Here is a 14,820-nt window from a genome sequence, read left to right as displayed (position 1 = left end):
GTATAGGAGGGAATTTATTTTGCATTTAACACTTCAGCTTTCTTGCAGACATTCTGACACCAGATTTTATGATTTCAAAAGAAATATCAAAACAGACTTGGAAAAATCAATTCTACTGCTTTTTTCCCCTTCAACACCCAATTCACCAGCGTGTGTGAAAGTGACCTCTAATTGTGCTCAGAAAGTGGTTCCTAGTCAGAGTAAAAAGCTTGGCAGTAGAGTGAAAGGCTAAATTGAGAAGTGAAGGTATTCTCTAAGCTCAGCCCGTAGGCTGAGCTGTCTTTATAGTGTATGGATCTGGATAAAGCGGTTAGTTTACCATTCTCATTGCTATAGTTCATCAGCATGCCACAAAAGACAGTCATGAGCTTCTCATTTGCTGGATCTGTTAAAGTGCACATTGACCGCAAATGGTCAACTACAATTTTTGCACCACCCGCTTGGTCAACCGCGTGCCTGCCCTCATCTGGAAACAAACAAAAAGGCACATTAAAATAGAAAGCATCCGTTTTTTATACAATAAAGTATTCCAGGGGCAAATGTGAATTTCATTTAGGATGAAGACAGAAAGCTAATAATAAAAACAAAAACAACTTAAAATACAAACAAAAAAACCTCTCCTCTCTTCTATGCGAGTTACTAATGTGTCATCTTATCTATGTCAATCTGTGCAGAGAGAAATATGGCAGACACTTCTGATAATACTTGCTCCCCGCCAGTCAAGTGGATTTAAAGCGGAGTTCCAGGAAAATATAAAAAAAAGACAAAAGTTATTTCAGCTCTGCATTTATGAATACACCATTTATTTTTATTTGCAAGCCCCTAAATCTGACTTCTTATTGGTACCTGAATTTGACTTAATATCAGCCTCTGTGCAGCAAAGCTCAGACCGGGAGTGTAAGAAGCAGCACAAGGAGCAACTCAGTTCAAGTGCCAACAAGGAACATGCTGATAGAAAGAGAGAGCAGAGTGATAGAGAAGTGAGCTCATCAGTGTGCTGCTTCTCCTTCACTGCCCAGTCACGGGCTGGGGCAGGGAGGAGACCTGTAAGCATTACTTAACTTCAATAAATAAGCTGTTGGGTGGCATCGCTGTGTACATTTCTGGGAAGATAGAATTAAAAATTCTTTGGAAGGTAAAACCTGTATATGTATTTTTCTGTGCATTTAAGCTTTTTGGACTTCCGTGCACACATGTTGTTCTGACATCATCGTCTGCATGTTTCGGGTCCACAACTAAAAACGCTTTGAAGTCAAAGAATCAGGCATGACTGCCAGGCACTTAGACCTCTTTCACATTGAGGCGTGGAGCCGCGGTGACGGTATAGCCGCGCTATTTGTAGCGCCGCTATACCGTCGTATTTACCGCGATATTCGGGCGCTAGTGGTGAGGTTTTAACCCCCACTGGCGGCCGAAAAAGGGTTAATACCGCCCGCGTTGCGGGCGGTATTACCACGGTTTCCCAGTGATTTCAATGGGAAGGCGCGGTATAGGAGCGGTGAACACACCGCTCCTATACCGCAGTATAGCGCACCGCTTCAGTGTAAAAGCCTTCGGGCTTTCACATTGAACACTACAGGGCATGATTTTCATGCGGTATAGCAGCGCTATTTTTAGCGCTGTACCGCATGAAAAACGCCTCAATGTGAAAGGGGCCTAAGAATTTAAAGGGGGCAGTAATGACAGCCTACACATTTCTTTCAGCATAGGTTTCCTTTAAAGTGTTAGTTCTAATGATAGTTTTGAATTGTATATTTTACACAGTGTAAAAAATAGACTTTGGCTATAAAACTATTGTTTTCCATGTACTTTGACAAATATTCAAATCGGAAATATAAAAAGCAAACCTGTGGTACTCCTTCCAATGTGGTTCACTGCCACCCTTGACCATATAAAAGGCAGCTCCAAGTATCTCATGTTCTGCTAATTTCCTAAACACTCAGAGGATAAAACACAGGGCACTTTATTATGCATGTCTGGCCCATACTCCCCCCTCCACTCCTCAGTGAGGTCACCTATAAAGGCTGCTACACACTATAAGAGAAATCAGGCAAACGGTCGTCTGGTTCACATACAAGAAACATTTTGGAGTTTGCCCCTTTCTATGCATGAAGAAAAAAGGAATTCCTGCAGATCAGAAAGTGAAGGATTAAAAAGGTCAGTTTTGTATTAAAAAAAATATATATATATATCTCACAGTTTAGCAACAGGCCTAAGGGCCAGTTCACATCAGACGCAGTTCTGTGCACGTTTTGTCTGCACTAAAAATGCATGCACAGTGTTTTCCATGTATTCCAATGGCTCTAGTTCACACCATGCAGCCAGTTTCCAGTGCAGAAACTGACCAGAAACTGACTGCATGGTGTGAATTAGAGCCATTGGAAAACACTGTGCATGCATTTTTTGCAGAAAAAAGCGCACGGAACTGCATCTGGTGTGAACTAGCATTTATACTACATCAGACTTCTGCAATGGTTATTAGGCTGCTTTCACACTGATCTGCACCTGCGTGTTATCTGCACCGAGCCATAGACCTCTATTATATCCCGAATTAGGAGTTTTAGTGTGCTTTCAGAAAGTGCATCACACCTACAAGATATAATAAAAGTCTATGATAAAGTGCAGTTAGCGACTCAGCTAAAGAGAAGCACATCAGTGTGAAAGCAGCTTGATGCCCCATACACACGACTGGGATTCCTGGCAGTAAAAAGTCTGCCGGGAATCTCGGGGTGAAAACCGAGACCCTGCTCGGTCACCATCCCTGTGTACACACTAGAGGTTTTCCCGTCGGTGTATGCTCCACCGCAGTGTTTCCCATAGGGAAACTGCCAGGAAAAAGACAGCCGGGAATCGCAAAAAAAAAAAAAAGAGAACATGTTCTCATTTTTCCTGCCACGATTCCCGGCGGTTTTTCTATCAGGAAAACTGCCATGGAGCATACACATGGCCAAGTTTTCATGGCCAAAAGCTGTCATGGCAGTTTTCTCGACGAGAAAACTCGTTGCGTGTACGAGGCATTAGGCCCCTTTCACGCGATCGGTCTGACTGGGTCCACCTGTGTTTTTCAGGTGGACCCTCCATTCACCTTTATGGAGCTGCAGGTATATACAGACTTGTGCTAGTTTACAACCGTCTACCTCCAATCCACGAATTTGCTAAAAAAAATTGGGAGGATCAAAGTGGGCTGTGTCCATGTCCGCTCTGCATATGCGGAGCAGACACGGACATGTCATCTGACCACTCTGCTCAGAAGAGGGATCAGTGGACAGATCTCCCGCTGAGCAAGCGGATTCAACCCTGTCTGAAAAGGGTCTTAAAAGGGGGCTCAGGACAGTAAGGACTCGTTTACATTACATTGTGGCCCGCAACTGGTTACCAAATCGCTTAAGTGGCCCCCGCTCTTCAAAATGTTCAGCACCCCTGCTCTAAGTTCTCTTAAGAGTTATTGCTTTTTTCTTAAATCGCTTTTTTTTCTGTCTTTGTTTCTTTAGTAAGCTTACCTTTTGGGCCAGGATTTGCTGGTTTTAGTTTTTTTATCTGTACAAAATCATAAATAAAATATGATCAATAGAATTAAGTGTTGGCAAATGTATTTAGTCGGACCCTATATTTGCTGTCTCCAGGATTGACAGGCTTTTAAAAAAAATTAAAGGTAGGACCCGACTTGCTGTTAATGCCCAAATCTATCCAAAACTTATAATTTTTTAGTTTTGCTCCTGGTGGGAAAGTGACAGAACCCCTTTTTTTATTTTCAGGTCGGTGTCCCAAATGGGTATAGGTCTCCAAAAACTGCAAAAAAAAACTTTTCAGTAAAAGCAGAGAAGAACAGAGGACAACTTTTGTCAGTTTTTATTTATTTTTTATTACTGTATGTTCTACTGCCCCAGTGACAACCCCTACAACTTAGTTTTTTTTAGCTGCTGTTGTAGGCACCAGTGAATATTTGCCGATGGTGTCACAGACTGCATTAAAAACTTGACAGAAGTATTTGATATTTCAAAAGCTTTTTTCTGGAGATGGGCTTTGAGGGAAAGACACACAGCCCTGTTGTCAACCATTGACATGACAGCGCCACAAAACAGATCCCAACTAAAAAGTGATACCCTATGGTGGGTGGGTCGAAACATGAAGGTTGAGGCCGCTCCTTATTGTTTGCTCACCTGGGCTGGACATAAACAGTTTTGACTGTACATAAGGAACCATGCCTAGACAAATCAGCACAATGATGAATGCAAAGAGAAAAGAAATAAGATTGAGCCTAGGTTCACACTGCTGCGAAATCAAAATCGCGGTAAAATGCGCGATTTTACCACGATTTCGCGGCTGCGATTTTGCCGCGATTTCGGCCGCAATTTAATGTAAATCGCGGCCCGAAATCGCAAAAAGTAGTACAGGAACTACTTTTTGAAATCGCAGATGCGGCGTCGCACTGATTAGGACAGTACCATTGCCGACAATTGCCGCCGATTTGAGATGCGATTTGACATGTCAAATCGCATCTCAAATCGTTCCAAATCGTACCCAGTGTGAACCAGGGCTAAAACGTTTTACACCACCCTCTCCAGTTTTCATAACTAAGACCCCTTTCACATTGGACGGACTCTGCCTGCTCAGCTTGAAATCCATCCTCTCATTCCTGCTTATGCAAAGCAGACACAGCATGCCAAACGCTTACCCCAACTAAGTCGGGGAATGAACAAGTCGGGGAAAGTGGTACACTTTGGTGGGGTCGGTAAACCCCGCCCCCGCCCCTCTGGGGACCTGCCTTCTGACCTTTGACCCTATTCCAATTTCTGAGTCCTAGCCTTATTCTTCAAGTGGAAACCCTAACCGAACCGCCTATCTGTTTACACCCGACGTCCATCTCATCTGATCCACTAGACATATGAGAACCAGATCCCCATCCGTCTGTTTTTAGCACATAGGATTGGATGTTGGTGGGTGTCAACAGACATGTCCAGGGCAATGGATGGTCCAATCAGGTCCGCCAAAAAGCTGACCATCGGACCCAATTGGTTTGGCCATGTTAAGAGGGCATTAGGTTATCTGTACATGTGTACATTTCCAATATTCTATTGTATTCAGGTACCAGCTGCCTGAATACCTGAACAGTGAATGCATCTGATAGGATGCACACACTGTTTAGCCAATAATTTTCCATGCAGCTCAAGCAATTTATAAATTTGTAGCGCCGATGGCAAGAATTGAACGATTGAAATTCAAGCCTTGTATGGTATCACATATTCACTCAAATATGTTGTGTGTTTAGTGGCAGTACCTACTGTCAAACGCATCAAGGGGGATCGTTTTCAGTGTCCCACAAAGCAAGTGTACACCCTAGTACCTTTAGCAGGTTAAGGATAGTGAAGTGGCTTAACTATCTATTTGCCCTCCCCTTTGTACCCTGTGAAGGCCTGGTAATCCTACTGTCAGCGGTACATGGTAAAGCTATATCTCAAGTTATAAAGCGCTGCGTAAACTGTCAGTGCTATATAAATCCTGCATAATAATAAGCATGCCCACTGCCATTTAAAGTATATGTAAAGCCAACATTTCATATTCCTGATATGTGTCTGCTGTACCATGTAAGGCAGGAATGCCCAACCAGTGGCCCGCAGAGCCCTCTGATGTGGCCCACGACCTCCTCCTTTGGGATGGTGGTTTGGCAAGCCCAGATCATGATTTTCTAACCCGCCAACCTTAGAGCATCAGTGTTCTGAATGAAGCCGGCTGTAGAGGAAGCAAGCGGCTGCACAGCAGAGCCGCATAAGCTGATGCTTCCTGTGGAGTGCGGAGCGATACCAAATGCACTCTGTTTTTAACCCGCTGGTTTGTTGCGCTTTCAGACAGTGCTCCACACCTGCAGGATATAATAGAAGTCTATGGCAAAGTGCAGCTAGCTCGCTGGAAAGCCACAGGTGCACTGCACCCATGGTGTGGGTAAACCACAGCGCATCAGTGTGAAAGCAGCCTTAGACCCCTTTGACACGATCAGTGGCTCCTCCATTCACCTCTATGGAGCCCAATAAAATGCGTTCAGAAGCTGTGTTTAGAGGCGGTTCGTTTACAGATGTTTTTCATTTTAACAAAGAAAATTTTCCTTTTTTTCAAATGCTTCCAGATGCAAACACGGCTAAACTCGGCATGTAAAGGCAGCTAAACTACCGTTTTTAGATGCTGGTTTCTAGCTGTCAAGTTAAATCGTTCAGTAGAGGTTAAACAACGTCCCGTGTACATGATGCCTCATTGTATAAAATCCTTTGTATAAAATCCCTAGAGTGCCTGTCAGTCGCCCTGCTTTCTCATTAAAAACTGACTATACTAGGCACGAGAGCACACCATGATCCGTTCACTAGCTGTGCTGAGAACTACTTTCCAACAATGATCAGACCTGTCCTGAAAGTTCCCCCCCTCCCCCCTTTTAGCCATTCAATGGAAGCTCAGTGTGCTGCTGTTTCACCTCAATCTGCTCTTTGAGCTCCTTATGCAGCTGCGAACAGAGGGTATGTAATCGGTTGTTTTGCCTGTCATTTCTATTTTAAACAGGACAGATTGTTTTACAAATTGAGGGTTTACATATACTTTCATCCTCATACTGCCAGCTGAGATTCTGGCAATCAACGACACAATGGAAGTGGGCTTAGTTTAGTGCTAGGAGGGGGCAGGCGTATCTCGACTTTGATATAAAGTTGTAAATTCTAGAACAAGGATGCAAAGGACATCTGAAAATAAACATAGGTGAACAAAGGCTACACTAGCTGCTTGAACGTTATCACCATTACATTAAAAACATTTTAAGGCACATTGAGTTCACTTATAGGATTTCCAGTTTTTGAAAATTTGCTACACATAGAAGGCATAAAGGATGAGACAACCAGTCTTAGGCCTTATGCACACATGACATTTGCCTGATGCTTGTAAACGTGTCTAAGGCCTTTACAAACGTTTAGGCGCATTTACAGGTGTCAAGCTCTTGAGCGTTAATTCATTCCATTGGCCAGAGTAATAATTTACTCTGCCCATTGAAATGAATTAACATTAACATATGCTTAGATGCTTTTAGAAGCACCAACACTTTTTTCTGCCTAAACTCTGCTGCCCCTGGATGCACTGGCAATGTTTTTTTTTTTGCCTAGAAAAGCCCTGCCATTAAACGCTGCTAAAAGACAATGGGCTAGATTCAGGTAGGGGCGCGCATAGTTACGGCGGCGCAGCGTATTGTATTTACGCTACGCCGACGCAACTTACAGGAGCTAGTGCAGTATTCACAAAGCACTTGCTCCATAAGTTGCGGCGGCGTAGCGTAAATGGGGTCGGCGTAAGCGTGCCTAATTCAAATGTGGAAGGGGGGGCGTGTTTTATGTAAATCTATGATGACCTAACGTGATTGACGTTTTGTACGGATGGCGCATGCGCCGTCCGTGTACATATCCCAGTGTGCATTGCTCCCAAGTACGGCGCAACGACGTATTGGTTTTGACATGAACGTAAATTACGTCCATCCCTATTCTCGAACGGCTTACGCAAACGACGTAAAAAATTAAAATTTCGAAGCGGGAACGGCGTCCATACTTAACAGTGGCTGCGCCTCCTAATAGCAGGAACAACCTTACGCCGAAAAAGCCTAACGTAAACAACGTAAATAAATTGCGCCGGCCGTACGTACGTTTGTGAATCGGCGTATCTAGGTAATTTGCATATTCTATGCCGAATACAAAGAAAGCGCCCCTAGCGGCCAACGTAATATTGCACACAATTATACGCCACCGCATTCAAGTTACGTCGGCGGAGGAAGCCTATTTTTGGAGCGCATCTGCCTTTGAGAATCGGCGTAACGATATGCCGGTGCAGATTTGAAATTACGCCGCCGTAAATGCTACATAAATCTAGTCCAGTGTGTGCATAATCACATAGGCCAACATGCGGGGGAGTTCATAGGCAGGAAAAAAAATGCCAGGCGCCCCTAAAAGCAGCTGCAAAAATGTCCAGGGTGCATGAGGTCCTATATGTACTTGTAGTCATTTGCAAAGCATTACTGATCTCCAAATTAGGCAAAGAAAGCAGAAATTGTTAGACGCAAAGGCTTGCGAATTGCTGTAGCCTCACGATAAGTTATTTAGCAAACATCACTTTAAAAATATACAGCAGAACAGAGCACTAGGAAGATAAATAATTTACAGGCAGACAACAGATGAGAGTAGGAAAATGAGGTACACGATTAGCGCCGTTTTACAGAAGCATTGGGGTAAAATGTCATATTCTGGACTAACAAAGAGAGGTGTTTCAGCTTTATAGCGAAGAGACCGACGAGCACCCCACTACATTTATACGCTTGTCACAGTGAGAAAAACAACAGAGATATTAGAAATGGCTGAATCAGGTCCATGCATGCCAACTGATATTCATCAGAGAAGGTTTTGCTGCATAAAACAAAGACACTGAAAAGCAGTTATGGAAAAAGGAAAATTAGATTTCATGCAGAAGACATTAGGTGTGTTAAATTATAAATATTAACATTCTGGCAAACCTTACCATTTCAACTTAAAGGTGTAAATTTAAGGTTTACAATATTACATTGTGCCCAGACATCACAACCAAAAAAATCTCCTTTTTACGATATGTCTACATTATTTTATAATTAGACCATATTTCAGAGGATAACACAGCATTATAAAAAAAACTTATGCAAATCAAATGCAGTTTTTAAAATTCTGAATGGGGCTCACAGGCTCATACACAAGTTCAGTGATGATTTCAGTAGCCTTTCCAGTGTACAGCAAGCAGACTAATCAGGTGAGTCTTTCAATTGGCCTAGCTTTTAATGAACACAGACTATTAAACCAGTTTTTTTAACCTAACATTGCAGCTCCTGCAGAAAAACCCCTTTAAGGAGGAGCTTTTTCTGCTTTTAATATAACACTTGAGTCCAAACATTTGATGATTACCTTTCTGCAATCGGGGACTACTAAGCTCCCTAGGGCCGCACTAGTCATCCTCAGCAACACAAGATTGACATTTTTTGTCAGTTTATCTTCTAAGCCCACCGAGTGTTATTTGCTATACACAGGAGGAGCCATCCAGAGAGATCTTTTAGCAGGTTCACTTTACAAAAAATGACAAGATTATACAATACTTACGGCTATCATAACAAATATTCCCAAGGGCACGTCCTGTTTGCAGCAACACCTCCTGGTCTTTACAGTTCAGAAGCTGCACCAGCGGTGGAATCAGACCGGCGTCCACACATGGAATGCGCAATTGTTCTGAAATATGGTAAAAACAATTCAATCACAATTTGCTTGGCACACACAAGCTTGTCTCAAAATTGCCTGCCAACGTAACATACACATACACACACAATGTTGCTGAAAGATCAATGGCCCCCTGTCAGAACACAATAGCACAACATTAGAGATCACTGTACTAACATTGCAATGTTAGTACATCTGCTCCGACTGAGCTGTCAGTTTTTTTTTTTTTCGTTCAGCCCTCTGTGTGTACGAGGCTTCAGTAGGCTTTTTTTTTTTTTTTTTTTTAACGTGTTTTCTATTAAGCTCCCATTAAAATAATCCTGTGCTTACAGAGTTTATAGCTCAAGCTCAAAGTCACACACAGAACTGAAGAAGGAGTCAGGGCAGCGATTCATCCCCATCCATATATCCTAGCTGAGATTTCTATTTCTCCTCTATGTTTTCTCTTTAGAAAACCTGAACTGGTCAGTGTTGAAGGCTATAGACTACAGCGAGTGTGTGGAAGAGGGTATCTGGTCCGTATTTTTAACCCCGTGATGACTCATCTATGGCTAGCCTTACTTATCTTTACTCTAAGGCCCCGTACACACGACCAAACATGTCTGCTGAAACTGGTCCGCGGGCCAGTTTCAGCAGACATGTTCGGTCGTGTGTAGGCCCGAGCGTGCAGGATTCCAGCAAACATTTGCCCGCCGGGCCTTTTCCCAGTGGGCAAATATTCCTGGACTTGTTTTAAAACAGTCCGCTGGAATCCTGCCCGCTCGGACATGTTCGGTCGTCTGTACAGACCTACCGTACATGTCCGAGCGCCCGCCATCCCTCGCATGCGTCGAATGACTTCGACGCATGCGTGGAAGCATTTAACTGGCAGGCCCGCCCACGTCATCGTCGCGGCGACGCCACGGACACGCCCCGCGTATTGTTTACGTGCGGATTTCTGTACGATGACAGTTTCGGGCTATACAAATAAGGCCCTTCTTCAGAACAGGACACATACAATAATGGTGATCTTTACAAGCATATAAATACAAATTTCTTTCATATGGGATCAATTAATCATTTTGAGCCAATGAGGCCAATTAACAAATGATAAAATGCATGTAGACATATGTAGACACATGGCTCATTAGGTGCTACCGTTTTTATCACTACATTCAATATGAACAAACACATATCGTGAATTTGTATACATAACCAAAAAAACAACTCCCGGTATATCCAAAAGAACAATAATAAGTATTATCATCATTTTACAAGCCTAGACAAGAAAAAAATATAAATAAAATACACATACTTTTTTTTAGGTGTGTGTGTACAAACTTTGTTCATTTATTTAATACAACTTAAGTGCAGCAATCCTGTTTGGACTATCTACGGGTGAAACTCGAAAAATTTGAATATCGTGCAAAAGTTTATTTATTTCACTAATGCAACTTAAAAGGTGTAACTAATATACAAGATAGACTCATTACATGCAAAGCAAGATAGTTCAAGCCGTGATTTGTCATAATTGTGATGATTATGGCTTACTCTCATGAAAACCCCAAATTCACAATCTCAGAAAATTAGAATATTACATGCAATCAATAAAACAAGGATTGTACATAGAACAATATCGGACCTCTGAAAAGTATAAGCATGTATATGTACTCAGTACTTGGTTTGGGCCCCTCAATGCAGCGTGACACTGCTCAGGTGTTATGGAAGACCAGGATGCTTCAATAGCGGCCTTCAGCTCTTCTGCATTGTTCGGTCTCATGTCTCTCATCTTTCTCTTGGCAATGCCCCACAGATTCTTTATGGGGTTCAGGTCAGGCGGTTTGCTGGCCAATTTGGTGCTTTTGGCAGTGTGGGCAGGTGCCAAGTCCTGCTGAAAAATGAAGTCAGCATCCCCATAGAGCTCGTCTCTGGAAGGAAGCATGAAGTGCTCCAAAATCTCCTGGTAGACGGCTGCGGTGACCCTGGACTTAATGAAGCACAGTGGACCAACACCAGCAGATGACATGGCTCCCCAAAACAACACAGACTGTGGAAACTACACACTGGACTTCAAACATCTTGCAGTGTGTGCCTCTCCATTCTTCATCCATACTCTGGGTCCTTGGTTTTCAAATAAGATGCAAAATTTGCTCTCATCAGAAAAGAGGATTTTGGACCACTGAGCAACAGACCGGGTGTGTTTTTCCTTAGCCCAGGTAAGACGCTTCTGACATTGTTTGTTGTTCAGGAGTGGCTTGACAAGGGGAATACGACATTTGAAGCCCATGTCCAGGACCCGTGTGTGGTGGCTCTTCATGCACTGACTCCAGCCTCAGTCCACTTCATGTGAAAGTCCCCAACACTTTTAAATGGCCTTTTCCTGACAATTCTCTCCAGGCTGCGGTCATCCCTGCTGCTTGTGCACCTTTTTTCTTCCACACTTTTCCCTTCCACATAATTTTCTATTAATGTGCTTCGATACAGCACTTTGGGAACATCCAACTTCTTTTACAATTACCTTTTGAGGCTTTCCCTCCTTATGGAGGGTGTCAATAAAGGTCTTCGGCACAACTGTCAGCTGAGCAGTCTTTCCCATTATTGTGATTCCTACTGAACCAGACAGAGACCATTTAAAGGCTCAGAAACCCTTTGCAGGTGTTATGGCTTAATTATCTGATTAGAGTGGGACACTTTGAGCCTAGAATATTGCACCTTTTCACAATATTCAAATTTTCGGAGATTGTGGATTTGGGGTTTTCATGAGCTGTAAGCCGTAATCATCACAATTATGACAAATCACGGCTTGAACTATCTTGCTTTGCATGTAATGAGTCTATCTCATATATTAGTTTAACCTTTTAAGTTGCATTAGTAAAATAAATGAACTTTTGCCCGATATTCAAATTTTTCGAGTTTCACCTGTATATTTGGCCCATGCATTTTTTAAAAACCTTCTACTCATTAATCACACAGAAAAGGAGCCAGATGTCACTTAAATCAGAACTCCAGACAGAAATTTTGGTACGTTCTGTGTAAACAATTGTTAACTCTACTCAAGTGTAAGGCTGGCCATACATTATACAATTTTCCTTTAGATTTACTAAAACCATTAAATATAAGGTCAAACCTAGACACTTTCAATTTGTATGCAAACATGCAGGCCCTTGCACTATATAGTTGAAGGTAAATCTAAAAAGGGACAATGTTATAATGTATGGCCAGCTCTACATATCATTAGATTGCTACACTGCACTGTGAAATCAATACTTTTCTTTATGCCAATTAGTACAGCCCCTGCTTTATTTCTGTCCTGCTCCAGATATGAGAGCTGCAGGTCTCAGACTGCAGCACTACTGTCTTGGCCGTTCACACAATACACAATGTTTAGCAAATGACCAAATGGAGAGGAGGGTGGAAAAACTCCACTAATAATGCAGTCTATGAGACCTACAGCTCTCATATCTGGAGCAGGCTGGAAGTATTGATGGAGCTGAACTATACGGGCTAATGAAAATTATTGATTTTAAAGTACAGTGCAGCAATCCAGCCATGTGTCACACCTAAGTAACAAGTTATCACTTATCACAACTTCCCAACATATCTGTGCCTGGAGTTGAGCTTTTAATGTCACTTTAAAAAAAATAAAAAATCAGCTGGCAGTGGGTGCTTCAGCTTTTAGGGCTCTTTTACACAGAGTGGATCCGTATTGATCCGCTCCGTTAGCCCGTTTGGCTCAGCGGGGATTCCTCCGTTAATCCCCGCTGAGCAGTCGGCTGACAGGGCGGTCCCCGCACACAGTGCAGAGACCGCCCTGTCTCTCCTCCGCTCTCCCCTATGGGGAATCGGATGAATACGGACCGTCTGTCCGTATTTATCCGATCCGATCCGTCAGACGGAAGAAAAATAGGGTTTTCTTCCGTCTGAAAAACCGGATCCTGACGGAGGCGGGTGATTACATACGTTAGCGGATGCTCCATCCGCTAACGGCCGTGATCCCATAGGGAACCATTGTAAGTCCGTAAACGGACTTATGAAAAGCGGACCGTTCGTCCGCTGGTGTGAAAGGGCCCTTACATTTTTATGAAACATGACATCTAAAGTAACAATCTTATTTGAAAACATAAACCATTCCTTAAAACAGAACTAAAAGGCAAAACTTTTTTTTCAGTTTGGTTAATATGGGGACGACCCTAAACGTGGGATTTTCTTTCACTTTCACTCATGGCGATAATGAACAACATAACATGACATATAGAGAGTGTGAATCTCTCCTGACAGGAGAGTTCTACTCCCCCTCCACTCCATAAAATAAAGGGTTTTGTCTTTAGTTATACTTTACGTTTAAAACAAGCAAGCAATGAAATAATAACACAAAGGTATCAATTTATAAACATGTAAATAAAAAAAAAAAAAAAAAAAAATCAATATTGACCAAAATCCATCATTCTTTCCCTGTAATGATTGATGTAACTGGACTAAAGGGTGGCTTTTAATGATCACCTGTAGCGCCAATATATGTGGTTTATGTAATAAACATTTATAAAATATAACAAAATATCTAAAAAGATAAAATAAAAAGGGAATGACAATAACAGAACTAGCTTCAACAACAAAAAAATGAAATGAAAATGAATTAAAACATACTGACAAATGAGATGAATAACTGACGATGTTCCAGCAGATAAAGTTCTCTTGGAAAACCTCACCATTTTTTGCTATTTCTGCTATGATGTGAGCCATTTTTGCTGTGCAGGACGATTGTGAATTCAAAAGACTTGCAAAGACTTGAAGGATTCCGCTCTGCTGCATTTTTTCACTGCTCTCTATATCTAAAAGAAAACATTACCACAGTTTAATACAGACAGATTGCGACTTGTACCTTGTTATAGGTTCTTCACATCTAATACTGAGCATTGAATAAAACACACTTGAATTTCAATTTTTTTTTACAGCTTTGTTAGTTTACAACAACCAGGGTTCCTCCAGAAGTTGCTAGGGGTTCCTTCAGCTATGGCCGATTGACCTTCCATCTGATGGTGCATACAAAGTTTCAGGGCCAACACCACTTGGCAGAGCCAGCTACATTACACCAATGACATTTTCACATTTACACCAATGTAATTGCCACTGCCCGATGCCGCCACCCCCCCCCCCCCCAACCTACACACACATCTCCCAATAAACTGGTTTTAGCAGGGTTCCTCAGGAATTAAAAATTTTGTGGAGGTTTCCCCAAGGGTAATAAGGTTGAGAAAGGCTGGTTTCAGAGCTCTGTCGGATTATTCAGATGCATATGGAAGTAGAACCGCACAAGAACTGATGGGAAATCACTCCAATAGCACCTTGGCCATTAACAACTGACAGAGGTTCTCCCCATCCTATCCACGTATGGAGCTAGCTCTAAGCAATCCCAAAATAAATTATTTATTTAAGCAGCAAGCAGTCCGATATGTCTTCTCTTTCTGTATGTTTACTTTTTAAATGAGTATGAACAGCATGTAATATAGCATTTAACCACTTGACCACTGGGCACTTAAACCCCCTTCCTAACCAGACCAATTTTCAGCTTTCGGTGCTCTCACAATATGAA

The 14,820-nt window shown here is 42.3% G+C and overlaps 1 protein-coding gene across 2 annotated transcripts in view; it reads right to left on the bottom strand.

Moving 5' to 3' along the window:
- RAP1GDS1 (Rap1 GTPase-GDP dissociation stimulator 1) overlaps positions 1 to 14,820 on the bottom strand; it is a 191,391-nt gene that overhangs the window by 67,766 nt on the left and 108,805 nt on the right. Inside the window, exons 3-5 of one of the 2 annotated variants that reach the window (XM_040328113.1) lie at positions 13,937 to 14,059; positions 9,138 to 9,263; positions 320 to 466 (exon numbers count right to left, since the gene is read on the bottom strand). In XM_040328113.1, the coding sequence (XP_040184047.1) occupies positions 320 to 466; positions 9,138 to 9,263; positions 13,937 to 14,059 (396 nt within the window). The remainder of the gene's footprint in view (positions 1 to 319; positions 467 to 9,137; positions 9,264 to 13,936; positions 14,060 to 14,820) is intronic. The other variant, XM_040328123.1, reaches the window with a different exon arrangement.

The sequence above is a fragment of the Rana temporaria genome, chromosome 1, assembly GCF_905171775.1.
Source record: "Rana temporaria chromosome 1, aRanTem1.1, whole genome shotgun sequence".
NCBI classification, from domain to species: Eukaryota; Metazoa; Chordata; class Amphibia; order Anura; family Ranidae; genus Rana; species Rana temporaria.
This window is presented reverse-complemented; position numbering and strand designations above follow the sequence as displayed.